General features: G+C 35.9%; 1 protein-coding gene across 2 annotated transcripts in view; it reads right to left on the bottom strand.

Moving 5' to 3' along the window:
• Nucleotides 1-1,947: 1,947 nt before the first annotated feature.
• Nucleotides 1,948-27,725, bottom strand: part of TAF2 (TATA-box binding protein associated factor 2) — a 103,484-nt gene continuing 77,706 nt past the window's right edge. Inside the window, exons 23-27 of one of the 2 annotated variants that reach the window (XM_050802381.1) lie at nucleotides 19,938-20,167; nucleotides 18,123-18,278; nucleotides 17,538-17,643; nucleotides 14,203-14,325; nucleotides 1,948-3,360 (exon numbers count right to left, since the gene is read on the bottom strand). In XM_050802381.1, coding sequence (XP_050658338.1) covers nucleotides 3,098-3,360; nucleotides 14,203-14,325; nucleotides 17,538-17,643; nucleotides 18,123-18,278; nucleotides 19,938-20,167 — 878 coding nt within the window. In that variant the 3' untranslated portion in view covers nucleotides 1,948-3,097. The remainder of the gene's footprint in view (nucleotides 3,361-14,202; nucleotides 14,326-17,537; nucleotides 17,644-18,122; nucleotides 18,279-19,937; nucleotides 20,168-27,725) is intronic. The other variant, XM_050802382.1, reaches the window with a different exon arrangement.

Raw genomic sequence — 27,725 nt, 5'->3', positions numbered from 1 at the left:
TTAGAATAATATATAATTGTAAAGGAAACCATACTTTGATGATAAAAATAGTCCAAATAGTATACGTATCAGGGTGACATTAAAAATTGTATCAGACAAAATAGAATTTAAGCCAAAAACTATAAAAAAGAGGCAAAGGACAAAATGACAAAAGGGCCAATTCATTCAGAGGGTATAACAATTGTAAATATATATGCACTCAAAATCAAAGCATCTTAATAAAGGATCTGAAGGAGAGATAGACTGTAATATAGTATTGCAGGAGATACTGAAGGAGGCTTCAATACCCCACTTTCAACAATGGACAGATCATTCAGACATATTAACAAGGAAACACTGAACTTTAACACTTTAGACCAAATGTACCTAACAGACTTAAGCAAAACATTCAATCCAACAGCAATAGAGTACACATTCTTCTGGAGCACATATGAACCATTCTCCAGAATCTAACATGCTGGGGCACAAAACAAGCTTCAGTGAATTTAAGAAGACTGAAATCTTCTTGATTTCTGTCAATTCAATTACATTTCAGTCCATTTCAAAATTCTGAAAATCCTACTTGAAATCATATTTTTCTGACCACAATTACGAAACTAGAAGTCAAAACGAGAACTTCAGAAAATTCATAAGTATATGGAAATTAAACAACATGCTCTTGAATGCATGAACCACCAATGAGTCAATGAAGAAATTAAAAGGGAACTTAAAAAATATGTTGAGGCAAGGCTGGGTGTGGTGGTTCATGCCTGTAATCCCAATGCTTTGGGAGGTTGAGGTGGGAGGATGGCCCGTGGCCAGAAGTTCAAGACCAGCCTGCACAACATGGTGAGACTCTGTCCCTATCAAAACAAAAAAAAAAAAAGAAAGAAAGAAAAAAGAAAAAATTAAATAGAAGGAAAAAAAAGTTGAGCCCCTCTTTTTTTATTAAAATAAATTGCAGATGGATTCAAGTTGGATGAAGAATGTAAACCTGAAACATAAAATTTTAAGAACATTTAAAAAAAGTGAAAGAATTATATAATCATAAAATAAGGAAGTTCTTTGTAACTATGCAATAATATGCAAAAGCCATAAAAGATAAAGCATAATTAAAACAATTTCTGCAAGTCTGTATTATATGCTACTGCTTGTTTTAAAAAATCTGTACATACTGTAAAAATATATGGAAATATATATATAGACGAGTGCTGGAAAGATATATATAATACTGTCAAAAAGTACTGCCTCTGGGAAAAGAGACTGGAGACTTAGATTGAAACTGCATTGTGTTTAATTATCTATTTCAAAAATGTGAATAAAATACCTTTGCATTGTCTGCTCCCAACTAAAAGCTTAAATAATCGAGACTTCACCATAAAAAATGTTCCTTGGAAGAAACATCTAATATAAACATCTGATTAAGAAATAATATACATAACACAAACTTCCTGGTACAATGCCTAGCATACAAGAGGTGCTTGAATTATAATAGGTAGCTATTATTTATCAATGTCTTCCTATAACACAAGTAATTATTTTGAAATGTGTGCTTAGAATTTTCAAAGTTGGGAATTCTATACATGGTATCACTATACACTCTAAAATATCCTATTTTCCAAAAATAATTTCAGCTGGACAACATTCAATTAATTGAAACTTTAAATAACTGTCATTTAGGCGCTTCAGTATCTGATCATATTCCCTTTGCACTTAAACTCCAGGCCAACCGCACAGCCTTCTAATTCCTGAACACACCCATGCTTTGCTACATACCATTGAAGATACTGTTTCTTCTGCTGAGAGAACTTTACTCCATCTCCGCCTACTGAAATCATTCCTCCTAGTGAGGCCAGCTAAAAATCCCACCTATTCACAAAGCTCTCTGCAAAGTATGTGGAGAGGTTTATTACATATACACACACAAGAAGGTAACACAAGATATAAAAAGCTACAAAGACAGAATGATCAACTTAAAAAGTTATTTATTAAACAAGTTAAACACAACTAAAAGTATATTTAGAGAACCAATATTCAAGTATTTTTGTCAAACTTTCTAACGATAAGGGAAATGATAAAAATGGAACAGATATAAAAATATTCTTAAACAAGTATTAAAGCATATGGAAAATTCAGAAATAAAAATAAAAACACACCACCATACAATGAAATCAAAACGTTTCATATGTGTTTTAAAATGCTTATGGTATGAGAGCCAAATTGTCTATTTCTATGTTAATAAACAATATATAAGGTCACCTTTTTAAAGGTATACTTTGTGTCCCACAGAAATAATTTTGGAAAAAGTAAATGTTGGGTGTGTAAATTGTCCAAATTTAGCAAAACATATTTTACATATGAATATTTTCATTCATACTTACTGGAAAACAAAACAACTTATAATTTAAACATCTTGATTTGAAAACAATTTTGGATTTGATAGTTCTGCTAAATTCCAACATCATAACCGCCGAATGTGTTATCAAAAGATAGTTATTCAAAATTTTTTTAAAAAAGAATTGCTTCCCCAAATCTCAGTATTTCAGAGCAAAAGGAAAAATAACATATTCTTTGTACATAAATTCTGATGCTTAGTTTCTATGGTTAATACAAAAATGGTGCAATAAGGAAGAGCCCTGTAGAAAAGCCTCTGTCTTTTCAGTAGTTCCAAATGGTGTTATATAATATTTCACTGGAGATAGTGGTTGCACCACGGATTTGGCAGTTGCTTCTGTGTAAATCATACTTTGCCCCATAACATCCACCAAAGGCTTTCAAACATAATTGACTCTGGCAGTACACATGGAGAGCATGATGCGAATGGGGACTGCCAGTGGATATGAGGGCTTTTATGAAAAGGAGTTTGCTCTGTGTGTATGTTTTGAGGAGGAAACAGCGGAAGAAATAGTCTATCCAGAACTACAAAACACATTTTCCTAATTAGATCCCAACTGTATAAATAATGTAAATCAAATGCTTAGTACTTAAATGAATTCAGAATTTCTGTAGGAGAGGCAAATCCTTTCCCCCCCTCCCTTTTATCATTCATCAGAGAGGACAAAGCTTTAGTTACATACATTCTTCTGGACATGGAAGGAAAGGTCTCTTTGTCCCCTTCTCAGTCTGAAAGGGAAGGAGAACGAATAGACCTGCCACTGGCAGGGCTGGAGAAAGTGAAAGGCTCCTTGTCCTTTTCTTTACTGTCATGCTTATGCTTGTGTTTGTGCTTATGTTTGTGCTTCTTCTTCTTTTTCTTGTGCTCATGGTGATGATGGTGATGGTGGTCACTGTGTTTGGAGGCTGTAGATTCCTTAGTAAAGACTGAGAGTGGAGCGCTTGCCACTGGATGCATACCCATCTCCAAAGGTGATTGTTCTTTACCTTCAAGATTAAAAATACCCAAATGAATTCCTGTTGATAATAGGGAAAGCCAGAATAAAGAAGGAGGAAGGTGATGACAGTATGTAAAGAGGGATTCCTAAATTTTTATCACTTCTATTAGGAATGAGAGAAGTATCTAAATAAGACATGTAATTAGTTACACACAGTTTTCAGCATTGTGGCCAGGAAGTTGAATATATAGTCCCTTATAGTCTACCGATTCAGCCATATACCAGTGTGTTACCAAATAATCTTTTAAAAATTAATATTTTCTAAGTATTATGAAAAAACAATATTACACATGGTGTTATAAGTTAAGACTCACACTGGGGCTGGGCGCAGTGGCTCACTCCTGTAATCCCGGTACTTTGGGAGGCCAAGGCGGGTGGATCACTTGAGGTCAGGAGTTCAAAACCAGCCTGGCCAATGTGGTGAAATTCCATCTTTACCAAAAATACAAAAATTAGCCAGGAATGGTGGCGGGCGCCTGTAATCCCAGGTACTCGAGAGGCTGAGGTAGGAGAATCACTTGAACCTGGGAGGCCAAGGTTGCAGTGAGCTGAGATCATGCCACTGCACTCCAGCCTGGGTGATAGAGTGAGATTCCATCTTAATAAACAAACAACAAACGACCAACACTGGTCAATGAAAACATAACTCACTCAACTACATTTCTGCTCTAAGGTATTGGGGAGGGGGAGATGACAATATAGTTGACCCTTGATCAACATGGGTTTGAACTGCATGAGCCCATTTATATGTGGACTTTTTTTGGTTTTAACCAAACGCAGATTGAAAATACAGATTTGAAGGATGCAAACCTGCATAGAGATAGAAAAGCTGGTTTCTCATATGGGCCGACTGCAGGGCTTGAGTATGCATGGATTTTCGTACACCGGGGAGGGGTCTTGGAACTAATCCCCCTGTGTATAGCAAGGGATGACTCTATTTTCTTTGTGCCATCTGGAGAACAACTGATATACACATAAACATGATATTCTAGCTACTGATAATGGTATCTCAGTGAAAATCAAACATTTGTATAGCTCCTTAAGACAATTTCTAGGGATAGACAACATGAACTCTAAGAAGATTCAGAACACACAGCTTAAGAAACCCAGAAAAGGTGGGGAGTCTATAAAGGAAACATCTGTCTCTCTACACAGATGAGAGTAGTGTCACTACAAAGAAAGAAACAGAATTAGCAGGCCCATACTCTAGACTAGGTTGTCCTGTTAGCCTTTAGCTATACTTCATCTCTCTGGGCCTAGTTTATCATCTAAAAATCTAGATCAAATGTCCTCAAAGGTTCTCTACAGTTTTAACATTCTATCAGTCTAGGAATCTATCATAGTAGTTCTCCAACTCTAGTGTACAGATTTGCTTTTTCCTCCAGACCCACAGGCCTATAATCCTTGGGCCATACTCTGAGAAACAAATCTCTATTACTATAGGTTAATGGCATTGCTTTATATGCAGCCAACTTAAGCCCAAGATTCATCTCAGATTCCCTCCCTTCCAGAGCTACCTGGTTACCAAATCTTGTTGATTCTCATAAGTATCTCTTAAATCCACCCCCCATCCTAATCCAGTCTGCAACTGTATTAATTCAGACCACCTCACCTCATCGGGGTTATGGGTACTAGTATTATAGGTACTTGGTACTAGTCTCCTCCTAGTCACTAAGGTTTCTCTGCGTGAAGTATCTTATGGGTTAAGTGTCTAATGTATATGTAGTTCACAGCAGTGGTTCTCAGATCACCAGGGGTGATTCTGCCCCCAAAGGGACAAAATTGGCAATTGGCAACGTTCAGAGATATTTTGTTACTGACATCCTACGAGTAGAGGCCAGAATGCTGGCAAACATCTTAAAATGCACAACACACCCCTATACCTCCAACAAAGAATTATGCCTAAAATGTCAACAGTGTCCAGGCTGGGAAACCCTGCTGCATCATGGTCTTCCTAAACAAAGCTGCTTTTTATCTGCTTAAAAACCCAGTTGGTTATACTGACAGGACAAAAGACAAACTCCTTGGACTTCAGTGCAGGAATTTCTGAAAATATATATTATATATATTAATCCAAACTAACTTAAAAAAAAAAAGACTTTTCACTAAAATAGATTTCAATGTAGTTTCTTTTTTTTAAAAAGTAAATTTCTCAGCACTAATTTTGATCCAAACCTGTCCCCAAATCATGGTTTTCACCCAAACAGATATCACCATAGAAGCTTTCTAAAAATTACATTGCAGTACTAATTTTACTTATTGACAGTTCATAATCTGTCCTGAAGTTACCTTTCCAGCCTCCCATTCTTCCTTTCTATATACTACTCTAGGCTAAACCTTTCATAACACTGTGTATTTCTAAATGCTATTCCCTATGCTTCGGATGTCCTTCTTTCCTTATTCTTTGTTTAACTGATATACTCATTTAACAAACATCAGAAACTAATTGGAACTGGGGAAAATATGGATAAACTAGACAGATATCAGCCCTCCTCCCTCCTAGGAGATAGCAGACTAGCAAATAAGAAATAAATTGAGTAAGTGAACCTGAGTAAATAAAAAGGTAAAACATAAAGTGAAACAGGAGCACAATAGGAGACTTAAATTAGTTGGGGGAAGGGGGGATCAGAGAGGCAAAGTTCTCCAGGAAAGTAATGGTTAAGCTGCAACCTAAAGGAAGAGATAACGAAACAAAGAACATTTTAGTCTCTTCAATAATTTAAAACCTAACTCAAATGTTTCTTTGAAAGGTTTTCTTCAAATTTCCCAAAGGAACTGGTTCCTTCATGTTTCCACAGCATAATACAGATAAGGGAATTAAGTCAAAGAGAGATTTAAGTAATTTGCCCAAGGTGGTACTGGCGGGTCTGAGCTACAAATCTGAAGAGCCTGACTCCAGGGTCTTAATCTTAACCACGATGCTACAGTGTCCATCTACACAAACATGGACTGCTGTATTTCTGTTGTCTTTGAGTCTCTTCCATTAAACTGATAGCCTCTTGAGGACAGGAAGTCTGTCTTTTTCATCTTTGTGTCCCAACATATAGCACAGTTTCTATCATCCCCTAGCACGCCCCCTTAACAAAGCTTGTTAAATGAATGAATTAATTAATATAACAGAATTATACAGTTGTGTTTCTTTTTAAATGTCAAGTGAGCTTAGTCCAACTAAATACAACCTGAAGGTCACTGATTTTGAGGAGAGAAGAATAATGCACAAAAACTATTATAGCTCATCCATTCAAGTGGTATTTGACTCCTGTACTTCCTCTGTGTTAGGCACTGCTCTAATATTTTAGAACATGTGAACAAATTAAAGTTTCTGTTCTCACAGATTATTCACATTTTAGTATCCTCAAATTCTATTTCTTATACTAATGATCTTTGTAATAAAGCCAAAACTAATACTAAAGTAAAAGCTAAATATCTTATTTATATATAGAGGCAAGTTTGGGGAACTATATCTTCTGTAATAATTGGCACCCAGATATTCTTTAAAAGAACAAAAATATTGAGGATTATCTGATTTAGTTTCAGCCATATATGCTACCATATTTTAATTCAGATTTTAATACATAAATTGCATGAATATGTTCCTGATTCTATAAATATGGGAAAATAGGCCAACACCTAACAGAATACACAGGTGGGTGATAAGAAGTAATAAGAAGCTTTAAAGTCTCGTGAACAAATTCCTTTAGCTTCCATCTCATTATTTAATCATTCTATATCAACAGACTTTGCAGCTTTCTCGTTGGCTGTCTGCACTCTTGGGAGCTTGAGGTTCTCTTCTGAATTTCAGAGAAGAGAGAAGTTTTACCATTTAATCCTAAATACCTACCAAACTACTTGGATTGCAGAAAGCCAATCATTATGTTGGAACCTGTACTTCTCAGTTGCCTAATGGGCAAATGAGCATTTGTAGGTATAATCTTTCCAAAGAATACTTAAAACCACTTCAAAAGTGAATCCAATTTTTTTGTCTAGACAGTGGCCTTACACTTTGCATCAAAGAAATATTGGTAATAAATCTTGCATTTTTCTTGAGATACATGAAGTCTACTAAGAAGACAATGGATTAGTTAGCACCAAGGACAAAGGAGTTAGAAACCAGGGCTCCTAGGACAAATGGCTAATCTCAGGTCTATGGCAGAATATTTACAAGATGAGCTTGAAACACAGGGTGTAACTGCAAAGAAGTTAAAGTCTTATCAAATGAATTCAGTCCAAAGATGGAACAAACTGAATATGATAAGGACAATAATTGTGACAGACTGAAAATGACTGATCAGCATTGGAGATTGCTAGTCAATAACTCATTATTTTGAAAATTATTAAGTACATAGAATAATTAAGCTTTGTTTTCCTATAGACTTATACCACTGGGTAATAGTAAACGAGGAGAAATTTAGCTTTACAGAAGCAATCCAGCTTATAAATAAAAATGAAAGTATAAATTGAAATATCACTATCTTGCAACTTAATGAATTAAGGAATCTAGGTTGAACATCTATAGTGGTTAACCTCAAAGAGTCAACCAGACATTGTATGCTTCCAGACTAAAGAACACACACCCTTTATAAACCTGAATCCAATAAGAATTCTAGATACAACTACAAATTGACAGAAACTAGAGAACTTAACATGCTAATTATATCATGGGTATAAAATTAATAAAATACAGACTTGAAAAGTACAGAACAAAACCTAGTTTCTTTAACAAATACATGGCAAGAGAGGAAAAGAAAAGAGGTATGAGTTGGAAACATTAGAATAAAAAGTACAGAACAAAACTCTGGCTTCTTTAACAAATACATTGTAAGGGAGGAAAAGAAAAAAGGTATGAACTAGAAATGTTAGATTAAAAAAGATACAAAGGCTGTATCAGCCAACTGGAATGTGGACCTTATGTGGACACTGATTTAAACAAATAAATTGTAAAAAATAAAAATAAATAATGGTATTTAGAGTCAACTGAAATTTAAACAGTGACTGGATATTTAATGACATAAAAGAATTAGTACTTTTTTTAGGTATAACATTACTGTGGTTATGACTTTTTAAAGTGCTACCTTTTAGAGATACATACTAAATAATTTATGAATAAAATTATATGATATTTGGGATTCACTTCAAAATATTCAGAAGGGTAGAAATGGGTAAGATTAAATAAGACTGACCATGAACCAATTATTGTTGAAGCTGAGTAATACATACAGGGGCCTCATTATACTTGTCTGACTACTTTACAGTTCTCTATAATAAAGCTTTTTTCTTTTTCTTTCCTTTCTTTTTTTTGGAGACAGAGTCTCGCTCTGTCGCCCAGGCTGGAGTGCAGTGGTGTGCTTTCAGCTCACTGCAACCTCCGCCTCCCAGAGATTCTCCTGCCTCAGCCTCCCGAGTAGCTGGGATTACAGGTGCGTACCACCACGCCCGGCTAATTTTTGTATTTTTAGTAGAAGCGGGATTTCACCATGTTGGTCAGGCTGGTCTTGAACTCCTGACCTCAAATGATCCACCTACCTTGGCCTCCCAAAGTGCGGGAATTACAGGCATGAGCCACTGTGCCTGGCCCAAAGCTTTTTTTTAAAGGAGAAATTAAAGCAATCTGGCAATACCATGAAAGTGTTACATGCTTATATTCCTTTAGAAAGTTTTCTAGAAATTTAATCCCGTTAATATGCTCATGCATATGTGAAAAGACACATATACAAATATATTAATTGGCAGTAACAGGAGAACAAATGATCTGTGCTACCCTATCATCACCAACAACCTTTAGCTCTTAAGTTTTCATTTATACTATTTACTATAATTGTATACTATATACTATAATTGTATGAAGTATATATATTATATATACAATTGTATATATGTTTTATTTATTCCCTCTCTATATAGACAATATATGTTTATATATTCTTTTACTCTCTATATATATGTACATATATATGTTTTGCTTATTATCTATCTTTCCTAAATAATGTTTACCAGGTCTAATCTAGGGTGGTAAGAAAGTGTAATTTCCTTATAATTAGATTTGGGACACACAAAAGTTTACTTTCACAGGAGCATAATGAAGTCATCTATAGAACTCTATCAAGACAATACATATATTACCATCCCTTGATACAAACATTTACACACATAATTTCACATATCCTTTCAGGGGTTTACAAGACGCCTGCTAACTTGTCCATCCACAGGCACCACTCATCTTTAGGCTAATGAAAGTCCTTTTACTAAAGTGAAATACACATAACTCTTCTAAATAGCAAATACATCAGAGAAAGGAGATACATTTAGTTCACAATAAAAAAATTTTTCCTATTTCATGTTATATGGAAAGAACAAAAGAGATGTTCAGAGTTGTATTGTTCTACTAATGTAAAATCTTTCCTGGAGACCAAATAAAACGCACCATGGATAAGGGTTAGCTGCAGTCGAGTTAACAAATGTAAAACAAACAGAAAGAGGTACTTAATGTAAGTCTAATGTGGAAGCTTTTCAGCCCATGTGATGAAAGTGCTGATAAGAAACCGTGAATAATCTGCTAATTCCAGTAAATTCATTCACCTTAGGTATACATTTAAATTTAACACAAAACCTGCAGTTTTCATTAGGAAAGGTGTAAGTTCTGTTCTTCAGATTGTTTAGATCACTGTAAAAAAATGTAGAATTATATCATTATAATTTAAGGATAAAAAAATCAAAGTCTGTTTTTCATATTAGTTTCAAAAGAAAGACCTCTAGGGCAAGCTCTCAAGCTTTAAAAAAGTTGTGTGTGTTTTTTTTTAAATTAAAAAATTTACCAGAATTGTGTTCTTCTGACTTATGCAAGAAGGCATTACATAATACTGCAGCCCTAGCGAGGCAGCTGCAGAAACTCTCCGCTTCCTTCCCACAAAACCACTAGGGAATTCCCTTGCTCCTTGTTCCCCTTGCCTGGCCTCTCCTCTCCAGCACTGCAATCCCTACAGCAACCTGGCAGACAGTCCAGTCACCTCAGGCTCTGCAGTAGTAGACAGGGAGCTGCTGTGGTGAAAAGGGAGAGAATATTGTATGTTCATCCCTAAAACCATGGGAACCATAATGGCCATTTCTCTGTATCCCCTTCCTTACCTCAGGAAAAGGAAAATAAATAATAAAGTAATGAAGGAAAATACTCTTGCCATTTCTCCCTTCTCATCCCAATGGCTTAATCTAATACCCACATATGATCCTGCCCTAAAATATTCTACTATCAAATGCAAGGAAAGGGAAAACTGGGGAAGCAAGGTTAAAAAGTAAACCATAACGTGTCCTCTACTTAACAGTTTCCGTCTCTTCTTTAAATCCACATTCTTTTTCTATCCCTCCTAGACAAGGTCTGTAACACATTCCAGTTCTCAATTATCATCTGGCTCCTTGGCTCTAAGGGGGCCATTTACGACTTCATCTCAACTCACAAATAATAAATAAAATTAAAATTAAATTAAATTAAATTAAAATAAAATAAAAAGCAGAGGCTGGAAACTCAAAAGCCTTTGCCTGAGGAACAGCATAAATGAGTAAACAGACTACTGGGTGCAGCGTAAGAGATGAATATGCCTTACTAAAAGGGCCTCTCACTCTTTTTCAAGAAAAGCTATAAATCCAGAATTTCTTTTTTCTTTGTTTCCCGAATGTCTTCCATCAGAGTAAAAGGAAATCCATATTTTTATGTGTAACCTCTTTATTTTTAGTTATCTAGTTAAAAAACTTTTGTGAGACTTACAGGAAGATGCCTCAGCTTGATGAACTGCATATGGGCCAAAAAACCTCATTTGTGACCTCTAATCTAGAATCCCTAGAGACTGAAGAGAGGTCACAGCTTCCCTCACCAGTGCTGTCTCCCTCCTAAACCCGCAACTCTCAACTCCAAGAAACGGCAACTCTCAACCCCAAGAAAGTCGGCTGCCATGGTAAGAGATCTTCAGCTCCTGCTGGGAGGCAGGAAGAGAAGAAATTCCTTTTTCACTGTCATTTTGACTTGACTTGGGTCAGGCTAAAGTTGTGCTTCCCGTATGCCAAAAGTTGGAGCTCTGAGTGAATCTTCTCACAGAAACGTCAATACACACAAGGGCTAGGTTTGATATTTGTATTCTTGATGTATGGTAGGAGTTGTAAGGTTTTTGTCCAGCTATTTTGGGAAAGTTACTTAACAAATACAACAATGTTGCCAGGCCTGGTGGCTCACACCTGTGATCCTAGCACTTTGGGAGGCTGAGGCTGGTGATCACTTGAGGCCAGTGGTTTGAGACTAGCCTAGCCAATATAGTGAAATCCTGTCTCTACTAAAAAAAAAAAAAAAAAAAAAAATTAGCCGGGTGTGGTGATGCACGCCTGTAATCCCAGCTACTCAGGAAGCTGAGGCATGAGAATCACTTGAACCCAGGAGGCAGAGGTTGCAGTGAGCCAAGATCGCATCACTGCATTCCAGCCTAGGTGATAGAGCAAGATTGTCTCAAAAAAAAAAAAAGAAAAAGAAAAGAAAAAACTATAGAAAAACTGCATTCAAAATTCTAAAATAAATATATTTACAAATAAACCTTCAAAACACTGTTATTTGTAAAATGAAGGTTTTCTACATTCTTATAGTATCACTGTTGAATTTTAAGACTTGCTCAGTGGCCTCAGAGTACTGAATAGCAAAAGGACATTTAAAGGAAATTATAGTCACATTAAAGAATATATTCAAAGTTATGATTACTAGATCAGTCCATCTAACTGGTATACATTTTTGCCTCATGCCAAGAAAGGACCCTACACTAATAGCAGCCAAAATTAAAATGTTAATGCATTCCTATTCCCCACCATTAGGGCTGTGTTTCTTTCTCCCCAGTCTTCCCATATGATGTCATGAGAACTAAAAGCCTATAAAGAAAGACCTGAAAAAAAGTGAAAATGTATTTTTTAAAGCAATAAGGAACAATGATAAAAAAGGCACACTGGTGGGCACAAAAAAAGTGTTCAGATTTGCTTCTACATAGGTTAATGTGCCACACTGCTAAGAAAAACCAAACGTATTCTGACTCTTTTTGGAACAGAAATTGATTAGACTCTTGGAAATTCAGAGAGAATTTTTTCTTTTAAAGGTAAGCAGAAGCATCCTCCTCAAACTGTGTCAAGGAGTTTGAAATTCTCTAAGCTTTATAATATTTAAAAATGTAGAAAATTCTTTACATCTAGTACAATTTCAATAAGCATAATGATAATAAAGCAAAATTATACCAAAACCAAAACCAAAAGAATACAAAAATTCTGGAAGGGCCAAGAAATATCAAAATTCACTCATTAAAGTAAGGGCTAAAGTCCCCAGCTGATTTCCTTCTGAAACATATTTTGGGTGAATCTATTCCAATAAATGCACAGAACACACAAAGAACGGTAAGTAATCAACAGTCTGGGGGGTCTCAACATCAAAACAGTTTAACGTGCTGCTTTTGCTTGTGAAACTAGGCCTCATAAAACTTAGAAACTAGGCCTCATATAGAAAAAAATTAACACCAGGTGGCTCTGGATAGGGTCCCACCCTGCCTCGATAAGGACCCAACCTCATGGGGTCCCACCCTGCCTCGAAGTTCCCGGAATCAACAACTCCAGGAAAAAAACCTCATAAGGTCCTGCTCTAACCAATTAGCATAAGACACCTTGCTCAGGCCATAGCTAGACCCAATCATTTTGCGCCTTAAGCTTTGTTTGAATTTCGCGCCATAAGCTGTGTTTGAACTTGTGTTTGCCTATATAAACAGCCTGTAACAAGCAGTCGGGGTCCCAGGGCCAACTTAGAGCTTGGGACCCTAGCGCGCTAGTAATAAATAACTCTCTGCTGTGAATCTCGTGTCAGTGATCCTTCGCGGCGACCCCTGCCCAGGAGGGAATCGACAGTTCGGTTCCAACACTTGAAGTCCCCTATTAATAACAGTTGATTCATAAGTTCCTCAAAGCAATAAACAGCACTCTTTAAAATATTAGATAAAAACATAATTTATATAACCAAAATCCATCAACTGGAATATAATCAGAAGTTCACAGACTGTAAAGTCTGTCTACTTCTGGAAAAACTATTCTTTAAAAATGATTTTGTTTATGTATCTTGTTTTTTCACTCCCTGTTCCTTCAGATTTTGAGGACTGAATCTTTGTTTCACGGTAGTTCATCTGCATCAAATGTTTGCACTTCATTTGGATTATAATCCTCTCTTTGTAAGTGATGAAACAGAATAAGCAGAAAACAATGTGAAACAGAATAGGTAACAAACACATCTGAATTAAATTACATTCCACAAACTTAAGCCCAATTACTGTGAAATGATATAAGGGAATATAGCATCAAGTCTTCATGAATGAATCACCAATTATATGAGTGGGGGATAAGTGGTTGATTTTTTATTTCATGCCTTTATTTTTTTTTTTATAAAGGTACAAATTAAATGGTTTCTATTGAAGTTGACATTTGTCATAATATTCTTAGAAAAAGCATGGCAAAGAAAGAGCAAAATGTTCATAATAATTAAATGGCATTATCTTTTAAATTATCTTTAAATGGCATATGGGGGATTTTTTTTTCTCACTTAATTTTCTGTTATTTCCAAGTTTTCTATAATAGGAATACATTACTTTTGAAAAAGAAAAGTCTATTTTAAAATAGTCTTTAAAGTTAGATAATATAAGCTCAATGTATTACAAAAAAAGCCATATCCTAAGATCTGTAATTTTAAAGGGTTTTTTAAAGTTGATGAAGTAACTCTATTACATTTATAGATTTGTTCTTCAACAAAATAATATTAATTCTGATTAATTATTTTTACCTGTTCCCTTCCGTGCAAGTTCCAAACTCCACTGGGGTTTTGTGGTGGGTGTGCTGTCACAGCCTGTTGAGTGCTGGGGTATTAAAGCAGATCGGGAGCTAGCTGGCCGATATTTCGAGAGCCCTAAAATGCCAAACGAGAAAAAAGAGGGATTTATTTCTTTGTTTCCCAAAAGAAAAAAAAGGCTGACAGGTTTTTATAAACTAGCCTTAAAGACAAACAGTTCATCCACAGTAAAATTCTGACAGTTGAAAGAATACTAGCTGGGTGGAGTGGCTCACACCTTTAATGGCAATGCTTTGGGAGGCTGAGGAGGGAGGATCGCTTGAGGCCAGGAGTTCAAGACCAGCCTAGCCATCACAGTGAGACCACATCTCTACTACAGAAAATAAATAAATAAATAAAATCAGCCAGGTATGGTGGCATGTACCTGTGGTCCTAGTTACTTGGGAGGCTGAGGTGGGAGGATGTATTGAGCCCAGGAGTTCGAGGTTGGAGTGAGCTATGATCATGTCACTGTAATCTAGCCTGGGCCACAGAGTGCGACTCTGTGCCTTTAGAAGAAAAAAAAAAACTATTTTAAAACTACTAAAAATCTCATTTAATTTAATCCTTTGTCATGGTTCTTGTAAGCTTAAGTCTGAGTAGAATAAGCATTCAAGAGAGGCAATAAGCTTGAATGACTTGCTGAACATATAAATTAAACCCTGTATTCTGGGGCAGGAACCATTTCATATTTTTTATTATTTATGTGGAACTCTGTATAGAGTAGTTTGCCCAGCCCCCCAAATTTTGGTAACAAATACCATTATAAAATTTACTCAACAAATAGATCCAAGATAGTTTAGGGACTATAGAAGACATTTAAAACAGAAAATGGTCTAATTGCATAATGTGAACAGCACTGTAGTGGAATCTGGAGATTGAGGTTTTGATTCCAAACTTATCAAAAAAATCAGAAATACATTCTGAGTAAGATATTTTATCTCTTTATGTCTTAAATCCTTCACTTGTCACATTCCTTCACTTGTCCTAAGATTTAGCCCTTAGTTGGCCACTACCTGGGTATGTCATCCAGGGCAAGTCACTTAGCATCTCTCTACTTGTCTACTTAAATGGACAGAATAGATAAAATAACTGTTAAGCTTCAACTATAAAACCCAAAGAATTCATGACCTATCAGTCTTCAAATGTATCTTAGATTCATGTCCTACCTGCAGCAAGTTCTCAAATTCTAGTAGCTCATCTTAGATTACTAGATAATGAAAAAATAATTTAGGTCTCATAAATAAAATTAAAACGCCAAATAAAAAGCAAAGCAATAGGAGTAATAAAGTCTTTAGCACAAATGTAACATGTTAAAAACGAAAGAGAAAAAAAATCTCATTCATATGTAAACATCCTAAAATACAACAACCATGGGCAATGAAAAAGATTTCCAAACAAAAAAATAGAAACATTACCCAGAAAAAAAGAGACAAACAGTCATACCCATAATAGAAGAAATGCATTAAAAAGTAAACCTGGAAGGGCACAGTGGCTCACGCCTATAATCCCCACAATTCGGGAGGCCAAAGCAGGCGAATCACTTGAGGTCAGGAGTTTGAGTCCAGCCTGGCCAACATGGCAAAAGCCCGTCTCTACTAAAAATACAAAAATTAGCCGGGCATGGTGGTGCGCGCCTGTAGTCCCAGCTACTTGGGAGGCTGAGGCAAGAGAATCACTTGAACCCGGAAGGCAAAGGCTGCAGTCAGCAGAGACGGCACTACTGCACTCTAGCCTGGGCGACAGAGTGAGACTCCATCTTAAAAAAAAAAAAAAAAAAAAAAACTCCAAAAGCAAAAACAGTAAACATGTGTTATTTTACAGTTACTCTAAAAGTTCCGAATTATTACACTGATGACAAGTGCTATGACAGATAATGATCATAAAGAAAATTAATGAATTACAATTTATATACCAATAAGAATTTTAGAAACATAATGCCGAGTAAAAAAAAGCAAGTCATGTTATACCATTTCTTAAAAAATTCAAAAAACAAGTGCAACTAAACATACAGGATCACATACCTATGTGGAACACTATAAAGAAAAGCAACAGAATGAAATTAAGGAAAAAGAAAAAAAAAGAAAATGTGAGATAGTAGTTACTTGTAGTGGAAAGGCAGAACAGGACCAGGGATAAAGCAGATAGGAAACATCCGTGCATGATATATTGTGTACATGTTAACTTGGGTGGCACGTACGCAGATATTTGTATGTCGTAACTTTAATCAAAGGCTTTTATTTCTTAAAAATTAGAAAAAGCTTATGATATGAACTGGTATAATCTCTCAAAAAACATGGCAATAAGTATCAAGAGCTATGAAAATCTAAAGACATGTATCTCACAATATAGCTAACATTAATCTTTTCACTAAAAATACATTTTGGGGAATTTATCCAAGAAACATAATTTAACAAAAAGATAAAGTGCAGAATTACCAACAATATATAAAAATGAAAAACAACCTAATGCCTATCAACAAGGAAATGACAAGGTAAATTTTAATATATTGACTCTCTATGTTGTCTTAGGAATTTTTTTTTTTTTTTTTGCGATGGAGTCTCGCTCTGTTGCCCAGGCTGGAGTGCAGTAGCATGATTTTGGCTCACTGCAACCTCTGCTCCTCCAGGTTTAAGCAATTCTCTGCCTCAGCCTCCGGAGTAGCTGGGATTACAGGTGCGTGCCACCACGCCCGGCTAATTTTTTTGTATTTTTAGTAGAGACGGGGTTTCACCATCTGGGCCAGGCTGGTCTTGAACTCCTGACCTCGTGATCCACCTGCCTCGGCCTCCCAAAGTGCTGGGATTACAGGCGTGAGCCACCATGCGCGGCCCTTAGGTAGTATTTTCAAAAGAAAACATGATGCTTTTTGAATGACCTATGAAAATGACTGACATAATATCCTATATGAGATAGGCAGGCAAAAAGAGAAAGTGGTGCTACAAGCAGCATTAACTGCAGTTAAAAAAAATTAATCTAACTATGGTTACATGAAGTCAAGTCTACAACATACACACACAAAAAAGAAATCAGAGCTACTAGAAAGAATCTGAATGATGGATTTTATACAAGCAAATACTTAAAAAAGACCAAAATAAAACAGCCAAAAGAAGCACTTTTTCTATTTGTTATTTTGCTAATTTATGTTACAACCTGATACAATTTAATATTTTAAGCTGGCTAATTTTAAACTTTATATTTGTTCATTTGAAAATAAAGTAACACACATTAAAAAACTGGTATCAATCAATGTCTCCATCTCCTCAATGACTGCAGAATACTAATCTTACCCGGAGTTGACGGCCTTTCAAGCATGTTTAAATGATGGGAAATGAAGGCCTGGCTATCATGAACAGTATCCATATCAATCTCCTCCTCATCTTGAGAACTTGAAAACTAAAACACACACACACATAAAACAGAGGAACAAAAGAACCATTACATCACGTTATGTTTGGATCTTAGCTCTTAGGAAAAGTAGCAGAGAGGCCATAGGATATACCCCCATATAATCTTAAAGTAAAAAGTAGTTTCTTTCTTCAAAGATATTAAGAGAAAGAAAATTTTTGTGGTCCAGCCTCCAATTAGAAATTACTGGAAATGTAATAGCAACTAAAATCTACTCCTATTTTGTGGGAAAAAGTGATGAGTTGTGGTGAAACGTGCACACATAGTTCCTCCCCCAAATAGAGAAGAATTATGCGATAATATAAGTTAAATGCTTGGTTCGAATGTCTCAGAAGGACATTTGAGTTTTATAATGCAGTCTGTCGCATGTGTTCCTGCTAAGGAAAAACCACTGCAAGTATTCAAAAAGATTTACAAGAAGGTGAATATCCTACACTGTTAATACAGGTTTAACCTGTATTTCTTACTCTGATTTTGAGTTTGACTTTACTGCTATCCTCATTCTTCTCCAGTATTTGACCAGGTTCTAGTGGGAACCCCAGTGGTGTATCAGACTTCCTCTTCACTCCCTGCTGATGAGCTGATATATTACATGATGCTTCCTTGGCAAGGTGATCATCTTCCTGCGGCAATATTCAAGATGAAAATTAGATTTCTGAAAACGAGTAGCTCATATTACAGCTGAAAACTAATAGCTATAGCAACCATGCAGATTAGAGCATGCCCAGTGGCTAGAAATTATCAGCAATGGGCTTAAAATAAATGTAATCTTTTCTTGTCTGTTGGTCTTTTTTAGGGGGAGAAGGGAGGTATTTAAGTGAACTTTCAGAGCTTTCCCCAAAGAACATGTCCTTTGATGCATTTTCTCCTCTTAACCTGCAGTGTGAATGTGGATTAATTAACATATATGAGCAAGAATTATAAATATATCCATTTTCACAGGTTGATAAATATGTAGATCTGAAAGAGCTCTTTAATGAGACTTTTTTTTTCTATGTAAGTATTTGTCTTACTTCTTCATAACCCAAACTCTAGGACATATTTTAAATCGACAACAAATAAGTATGATGATACTTCAGAAAATTTAGGTGAGTAAGCAAATTTAACATGAACTATTACTAACTAGCATAGAGAGAATCTGCAATTTAAAGTGTCAAAACACCAGTAGGGAATTGCCAGGCAAGTAATCTGGTCTAAATATTGGTGAAAAATGAAGCTTGAAGTATTGGAGACATTTTGTCATCAATAAAAAAACATTTCAGGAAAAATTCCTTTAAATTACAGTAAAATGATTAATATGTATCTTATAAGTCTTTCTACAAAATGGTAATTTTATAATACAGAGGCAGAAATAAAAGCTTCTCTGAAGGCAAACAAACATATATATATCTCTGTGTGTGTGTGTGTGTCTGTGTGTATATATAAAAAACGTTTTAAAATGTAACACACAGTCTCCTCCCAAATCAGCAGATTATTAATTTACCTAGTCATTCATTCATTCATTCTTTATTTCATTCAACAAGCATTTGCCAGGCATTTATCTTATGTTTAGAACTGTGCTAGGCATTACACAGAGCAACAATTTTAAAAAGACAAGGCCCCTGTTTTCACATGGCTTGCCATTAACACATATGGGACAAGATGGGTTAATATGTAATAGGTTAAATATTCAGCTGGGTGTGGTGGCTCATGCCTATAATCCTAGCACTTTGGGAGGCCAAGGTGGGTGGATCACCTGAAGTCAGGTGTTTGGGACCAGTCTGGACAACATGGTGAAACTCCGTCTCTTCCAAAAATACAAAAACTTAGCCAGGCATGGTGGCAATCACCCGTAATCCCAGCTACTCAGGAGGCTAAGGCAGGAGAATTGCTTGAACCCAGGAGGCAGAGGTCGCAGTGAGCTGAGATTGAGCCATTGCACTCCAGCCTGGGGAACAAGAATGGAACTCTGTCTCAAAAAAAAAAAAAAAGGTTAAATATTCATTTCTATCTTTTGCTACTCAGAGAAGAAATTCTATGTTCAAGTATAAAAAAAATCATTAGATTATCACAATAGGAGTAAAGGGACCAGGAGCACATCATTTGTTATGTGCAGTTTTATAGTTGCCAGTAGCATTTTATAATTTGCACAGTGCTAATCAAATGTCAGCCAGCATGTTTTCAAAGGACACAATAAACTGTGTTAGTGGCTATAAAATTCACTAGTTCACAGGAAACAATTCTCTTCTCTAGATGGCTCTATATAATGAAACTACATCTTCTGTAATACATGTGATTCTTACAGGGTTCTGAAATCCAACTAGCTGTGGGTGACTGCTTGGATTATTTGCAGCTTCTTGGTTGCCGGCTACTGCCTCTGGAATTATGGTAGGATTCAAGACAGCTTTTTTCTCCTTTAGATTAAGAACCAACCCAAGCTCTGGCAAGGGTAAACAGGAAGGTCTACTGAGGCCAAAAAGTGTGAAGTACAAGTCCACAGCACCACACCGTAACCTCCAGTCATGTGAAGTACCTAAAAAGTACGTAATAAAGAATTAAGTCAACATGCACATTGATTCATACATTTTAACTGTTCCAGAACCTGTACAACAAAAGGAACTTTATAACTGGAAAAACCTTTATCACACCTTTCATCTTACAAAATGAATACTAGACATGAACCAAAAATCTAACATTCCAAAAATTGTCTTTTTTTGTTGTTGTTGTTGAGACAGAGTCTCGCTCTGCCGCCCAGGCTGGAGTGCAGTGGCCGGATCTCAGCTCACTGCAAGCTCCGCCTCCCGGGTTCACGCCATTCTCCTGCCTCAGCCTCCCGAGTAGCTGGGACTATAGGCGCCCGCCACCTCGCCCGGCTAGTTTTTTGTATTTTTAAAGTAGAGACGGGGTTTCACCATGTCAGCCAGGATGGTCTCGATCTCCTGACCTCGTGATCCGCCCGTCTCGGCCTCCCAAAGTGCTGGGATTACAGGCTTGAGCCACCGCGCCCGGCCCCAAAAATCGTATTTTTTGTAGCCTTAAATCTTCCTTTTTATTCTCTCTCCTCAGTAATTATCCCACATTCACTCATTCTCTATTCATCTTGTCTGATTCTCTTCATTAACAGCCTGTTAGGAAGACAGCCTCCATGAGCCTTTACATTCCCTATCATGGAAACAAATTTTCTGATCTCTAGAACTTACTACTTTCAGGTTTTACATATAGTAAGAAACCATGCAACTACTATTGGACTTATTGAAGAGGAGGAAAATATTTTGCTAAACACCTTTATATTTGTGTTACTGTAGTGAGAACTTATTTCTGATTTTTAAATAACAGAAATAAGCAAACCACAAGCATGACAACGGGCAGTAGACATGGGCTTGACTAGAAAATAACTGCCTGGGTAGAAGTTCGGTTTCTCCTAGTTCAGACACTAGAGGCAAGTTCTTTCCATTTCTCTGAGTCTCAGTTTTTTCATCTCCAAAATAGGAGTTTTGGTCTCAAGTCATACCTTACCCCATAGCAATGACAGATCACAGCACATTGATACCAGGGTTTTTTCACCTTCCTTTTCTCCCCAGTAGAACACTCCAGTAGATATTGTCATCAAATAGACTGAAAAGATGAAATTTGTCAACTAGGATTACACAACCTCTATGGTTTCTAGTCAGAATTTTAAATGACTTGAAGAGTATAGAATAAGTGAAAAGAAGAAAAGTGGATATTCTTCTTGAGAAGAAAAATAAGCCCGGCCGGGCATGGCGGCTCATGCCTGTAATCCCAGCACCTTGGGAGGCCGAGGTGGGCAGATCGCTTGAGCTCAGAAGTTAAAAACAAGCCTGGGCAACATGGCGAAGCCCTCTCTCTACTAAAAAACACAAAAATTAGCTGGGTGTGGTGGCGCATGACTGTAATCCCAGCTACCTGGGTGGGGGAGGCAGGAGAATCGCTTAAACCCAGGAGGCGGAGGCTGCAGTGAGCCAAGATTGCACCACTGCACTCAAACCTGGGCAACAGAGTGAGACCTTGTCTCAAAAAATAAAGAAAGAAAGGAAGGGAGAGACGGAAGGGGGGAAGGAAGGCCCTATAAATACCTAATTTTTACCAAGAACTGTTGTTTCAAAAGAGTACCACATTTAAAAAGGAGAAACAAAAAGGAAAAAATTTGGATATCATAAATATTAAACTTTGTGGTTGTCAACAACAAATATTAGTATAAGTAAATACATTATCAACTAATAGTAATTCTCATCACATTTACTCTAACAGGTAGCTATTAATTGTATGCAAATCTGCAACAGGAAAAATTGTAAATTCACTTTCATACTAGAGAGTGCATTGTACTAGGCCACTGTGCATGCTATAATGTTGTGAAACAGCTCTCATCATTCCTACTTGAGACATTTTCAGTTTTGCTGCTGTGTGACATATAACACTGGCAGAAGCAAGAGAGAGGCAAGAGCTACAGAGAACCAAGTAATGGAAAAAACATGACACAGTAAAAGCAAGAATTTTACATTGGAAACCCATTTTCTCTTCCTGGAATATGCATATGTGGACACTTCAACAGCTTGAGGTAGTATTATTTTGTAGGCATTCATTTCTCCTCCTCAAAGCATTTTACATATATAGACGCTCCACAGAGAGGAGGTTATCAGATTCCTGGGGGCTTCTATTAGCAAAGGCTAGACGGTCTCAACCCTCTGAGGGAAAGGAAGAAATGCCAGGAGTAAGCAATCCAGAGCAGCTGTATCTCTCTATCCACGGGTATAACAAGAAAAGGAGTGAATCTTAGCCATTTTATCAGTTAAAAGAAAAAAAAAAATAGAACAGTTTAGAGTATATTTGCTGTTTGGAAGAAAATTAAACCTTGAAGATCAATATTGCTTAATCATGTGTGTGCAAAAACCAGCCTGAACTTTTATATGCTGTCGAAGATCTCAAAATGAGTCATTCAATTGTGAATTCCTTAACATTTAAAAATATATATGTTAATTTTAAAAGACAAATTGAGTATGTGTATTTTGATGAGCTAGGGCTTTTATTTGGTTTTGGAACATCAGCTTAAGGATGATTAGGCAGCACAGTAAAGGCTGCTAAGTGCACTGAAGCCCTCCAATATGATTTTGGTTACTTTTTATTTCTATGTGGGTTTTTGGTTTTGCTAGACTTCTAATTTGGACAAAGGAATGGACACCACTGTTTTGTTCCTGAGGGAGGTTCTTGATAGTGTTTTCTGTCTCCTAAAAATGAACTTACATATTAAAATTGGGGACTACAAGGGAGCTAAAAAATGAATAGCAGTACTTTTGTTAAAATTACAAGAGAGAGCAAAAAAATAGAGATAAAAGCCAAAATTTCATTGTATTTCAAAATCATGGAATAAAATCTTAAGGTGGTTGTCACGTTAGTACGTTAGTATATTTCAATTAAGTTGAGAGACAGAATGGGAGAAAAACACTTCTAATTAATTGCCTGTTAGCTCTGTGACCTTGGGCAAGTCAGCTGTCTGGGCTATAACTGAGATGATTAGAGTAGTTCACTCAGATGATCTTTAAGACCCCCTCATCAGGTCTAAAATTCGATGATTCCAAGTCAATCAATCCCATTAGAGAGAGGCCCTGAAACAGCCTCTGATTTCTGCCTTCAGTTACAGTATTCTGAAGACCCATCTTTAATCTTCCAGCTACCTCCCCTCTCCCCATCACTTATGGCAGCGAATGATCACATACGACAAAATAACAGTCACTAGTCTCTCCTCCCAGGAAAATTGCTATTCATCCTGTCTTCATTAGCAGTTATACTCTGAGACCAACCCTGTTTATCTGAATCAGAACAACAACATTCAAGAAGTAAGAAACCCAGTATTAATGTTGTCTATTCAAATCAGAAAGTGCCTTGAGACAAACACCACCAAAATAGTAAATCTGATCCTACCGAAAAATCATCTCTTCATTTTCTGAGGTAACTGCTATTAAAATTGATCAACTAGGCCGAGGCGGGAGGATCACGAGGTCAGGAGATCGAGACCATCCTGGTTAACACAGTGAAACTCAGTCTCTACTAAAAATACAAAAATTAGCTGGACGTGGTGGTGGGTGCCTGTAGTCCCAGCTACTCAGAGGCTGAGGCATGAGAATGGCGTGAACCCGGGAGGCGGAGCTTGCAGTGAGCCGAGATCGTACCACTGCACAACAGCCTGGATGACAGAGTGAGATTCCATCTCAAAAACAAACAAACAAACAACTGATCAACTAAAAAAGCTGCTAAGAAGAAAACTCACTTTGAAAGCCACTGTTTTCAGGACACTTCTGAATAAATCCAGCACTCTTTATTGACGACTGAAGCTTAGAAATTTGTACACAGTTAAGCCAGAAATACAATTTCCACTGGGTATTACTATCCTGACTGTTCTGTCCATCTTACAATTAAAAAAACAGCAAATTCATTTCTATTTATGTGTGTGTGTATACATATATAATTTCCTAAGCAGATGAATCAATATGTTTTAATTTTCTTCCACCATTTCCATTCCTAAGAAGGAAGGTATTAGGGAGAGAGAGATGGTGGGACAGAACTTTGAAACCTTTTGATGTTAATATCAAAACTGTTTATTTTCTTACTCTGAAACCTAGCAAATCCTATCAAACCGAATTAGAAGTTGTCCCTCATTCTACCCCCTTGAGTGTAGCTGTAAATTTCCAAACACTAAAAATTATGATGTAAATAAACAGCATTCAATGACTTGAACAATTCATGTTTTCATGTCATTCTTATAGTAATATGCCAGACACTAAAGGTCAATGTGGAAGCAACAGTTAAAATTTCCTTCATAATGATAAAGAGTCAAAGATACTATCTCCTCAATGAAGATCTGTTTCTTCAGATATTAAAAAAACACCCAATTAGGCAAGACCAGCAAAAGTATTTATGTCTTAAATTAAATATGAAGCACCAATAAAAATCTCCAATTCTTAGGTTTTAATTTTTTAATGTATTTTAAAATTACTGTTATTTTGGCCTGTAATTCAGTATCTTACTTAATAAAGGCAGGATCATATATGTTCTGAATTTTGATACATATTCCTTTGGAAGAGGAAAATCATTTCTTTGTGTGGAAAAAAGCTACCACACACAGCTAACCAAAGTCAGCCTGGTTCTAACAACACCTGTTCCTCATTGCCCAGAGCATAAAACCTAAACTCCCCAGTCCCTTCGCATTTAGATTCTAATCTATCTTTCCAGATAATACTATTTTCTCAACACTCCTTCAGAACATGAGGCTTTTATATATATAATTCTACCACCTCAAAATGTATTTATCCTGCTGGAAAACTCCTTTCCATTCATTAAGAGCTAGTTCAAATACTACCTCTCCATGAACTTTTTAGTATTCCAGACAGGGTTCATGGCTCCTTTCTTTGGGTTCCCCAAATAGTTTGTTCTCTTTAGCAACTATCTCTTCATATTATAATTTATCTGTTCCTATGTCTCTCTTTCCATTATACTTAGTTAATACACAGAAAACGTAGCATAGTGGCAAATAGAAAGTGCTCAAGAAAAAACTAGTGAATTAATATGTGAAACCTTTAAAAATGACTGCCCCTGGCAAATATTTTCAATTAAACATAAACCTATTTATTTAAGAATCTTAAGCAACCATGGACAAAGACCATATAATGTAAAAGATCCTTGTCTTTAAAAATGTTTACTATATTTCTGTGGAGCATTAATTTAAAAGCTGTCATGGGAATTGCAAGGAGCATTTTTGGAAACAACTTGGGAACTGTGAATATGGGCTATATACTGGGTGGGGTTTGATGATCATATTGTGGATATGTACAATGACCTTATTCTCAGGAGTATATACTATTGGGAAGAGGATCATGATGCCATTTATTTTCAAATGATTCAGAAAAAAACAGGGTATAAATATAATATAAAGAAACAGAAGGAAAGGAGATAAAGTAAATGGTAAAATTTTAACTGGTGAATCAAGCTGAAAGTATATGATTATGCATTGTATTATTCTTTAAACTTTTAAGCTTTAAAAATTTTAAAAACAAAATGCCGAAGATAAACATGTATATGAAAAATTAAACTACATACAGAATGGGTTAAGATATCTGACATGTGTATGAGTGAATATACACATATATAGGTCGGTGTGTGTATATATTTACAAAGCAAAAACTGTTGGAAAGATACTAGAGTACCTCCCAGAATTTAAGGCTAAGTGGAGTTACTACACACCAAGAAACACGCAGAAACCAGGCAGCCCTGAGATGTCAAAAAGTTTAAGTCTGACAGCCTTCCCTCTGGGGTATGGTCACTAAAGTGATTCAGCTACCAAGAGTCCTCAGTTTCTGTACCAGTCTCTCAGCTCCAAATTCCCCTAGAATATTTCTAAAATGAGTACTAGTATTAACTGAATGGCATATGAATTTTTAAAAGTCATGAGTATCATTCTGTCTCACTCTCAAATTGATTTCAATGTTTGAAATCCTGCTTCTGTAAGCCCAACCACAATTTCTCTCTCTTGTTGAAAAGTTTCTGATTCTTCAGAATAAGAAAACAAACTCTAATTCTTCAAAAGCACATGATAAGATGATCCTTCTGAACAGCCATGATATTCTCTCCTATATATTTTAAATTGGTTCAGTAAATTTTGTAACTAGGTGAAGTCAATATACCTCAAATCCACTTTGTAGAAAGAGAGAAATAAATGAATATAATTACATCTGCATTGTTCACAGTTTTTGTTTCCCAGATAATGCTTATCTCAAGTGACTAGATAGCCCAGAAGCCCCAAAATGAGGAGCAGGCAGGGTTCCACTGGATTTGGGGACCTAGATGATGTTCTAGTTCCTTTTGTTATTGATGAACCCTCACTACCATTTCTTAAAACAATAACCATTAAGAATATAGCAATGTGAAAAATTCTCATGGTAAAATGCTGTTTTAAAACTTTTATTTCAACTATAACTATGTAACACAACACACACACACAATTATTTTTTCCTAAAGGCCAAATATACCCAAATCTTAATAGTGTTGATGTAACAGAATTATGTAATATTTCCTTTCTTTGTAGTTTTTTCAGATAAACTCTGTAACATGATTATATTACTTTTACCATTAATGATTTTTTAATCAAATAAAAGAAGGATTTCTTAGATCAGATTCATTCATTTATCCCAAAGGTTCAGACTTGGAAAGGAAATGACAATTCTCTCTTGTCCATCTTCACTATCTACTGTCCAGTGTTCTAGAAAAACATTTTTTTAACCCTCCCAATTATTCATGCCACTCCCATTGTTCATACTATTCCATTTATAAATCTGAAAAACTGAGTAATAAACTGTTTATGACTATAGCCTCACTGATCTCACTGGTTTAGATACTGGCAGAGAATTTTAAACCAAAGCAGAACTGTACTACACTGCACACTATTAAAATTAAATACTAAACATCAGCCAGAACTTGCATTCATATAATCAAACCTTCCAATGAGCTTCAAATGTTTTATAAAAATTGTCTCATTAATCTTGAACACATATTTATTTTGTCCAAAACATCTTCTTTAGAAAATAATAAAAGAATTCTTCATATTTCACTATGCTTTCTTTAAATTTGTAACTTATCATGATCAAGGAATCATGTATTCTGGTTAAGAAGATATTCAATACAGCAGAGTTACTGCCACATATGAACTGCTGAATGAACCTTTGTAAGTTCCTGAACTTACGTGTTAATACCCTGGGTCTAAATAGCACAAATAATAATATCTTTTAAGGTAGCCAAAGGTAGCAAATATAAAACATTATGTAAAAAGCAGCAATTATTCTTTCAGAGATTAAAGAAAACATTAGGAAAAAAATAAGCAATATTTTAGTATAAACTGGTTTTATGTGTTGTTTTCTAAAGACCTTGAGGACAAGGTTCATCCTATTTTCAATTTTATTATATTTCACATAAATATCTACTATGGTGTCTTTACTTGGTGGTATTGCACTATTATTATGAAACCGAAAAACAGAAGTTATACAACCACTTAACATCTCAATATTAGTGAACTAAGTAATAAAATA

Source organism: Macaca thibetana, chromosome 8, assembly GCF_024542745.1.
Source record: "Macaca thibetana thibetana isolate TM-01 chromosome 8, ASM2454274v1, whole genome shotgun sequence".
Taxonomy (NCBI): domain Eukaryota; kingdom Metazoa; phylum Chordata; class Mammalia; order Primates; family Cercopithecidae; genus Macaca; species Macaca thibetana.
The sequence above is the reverse complement of the archived record's forward strand: the minus strand, read 5'-3'. Positions and strand labels throughout refer to the sequence as shown.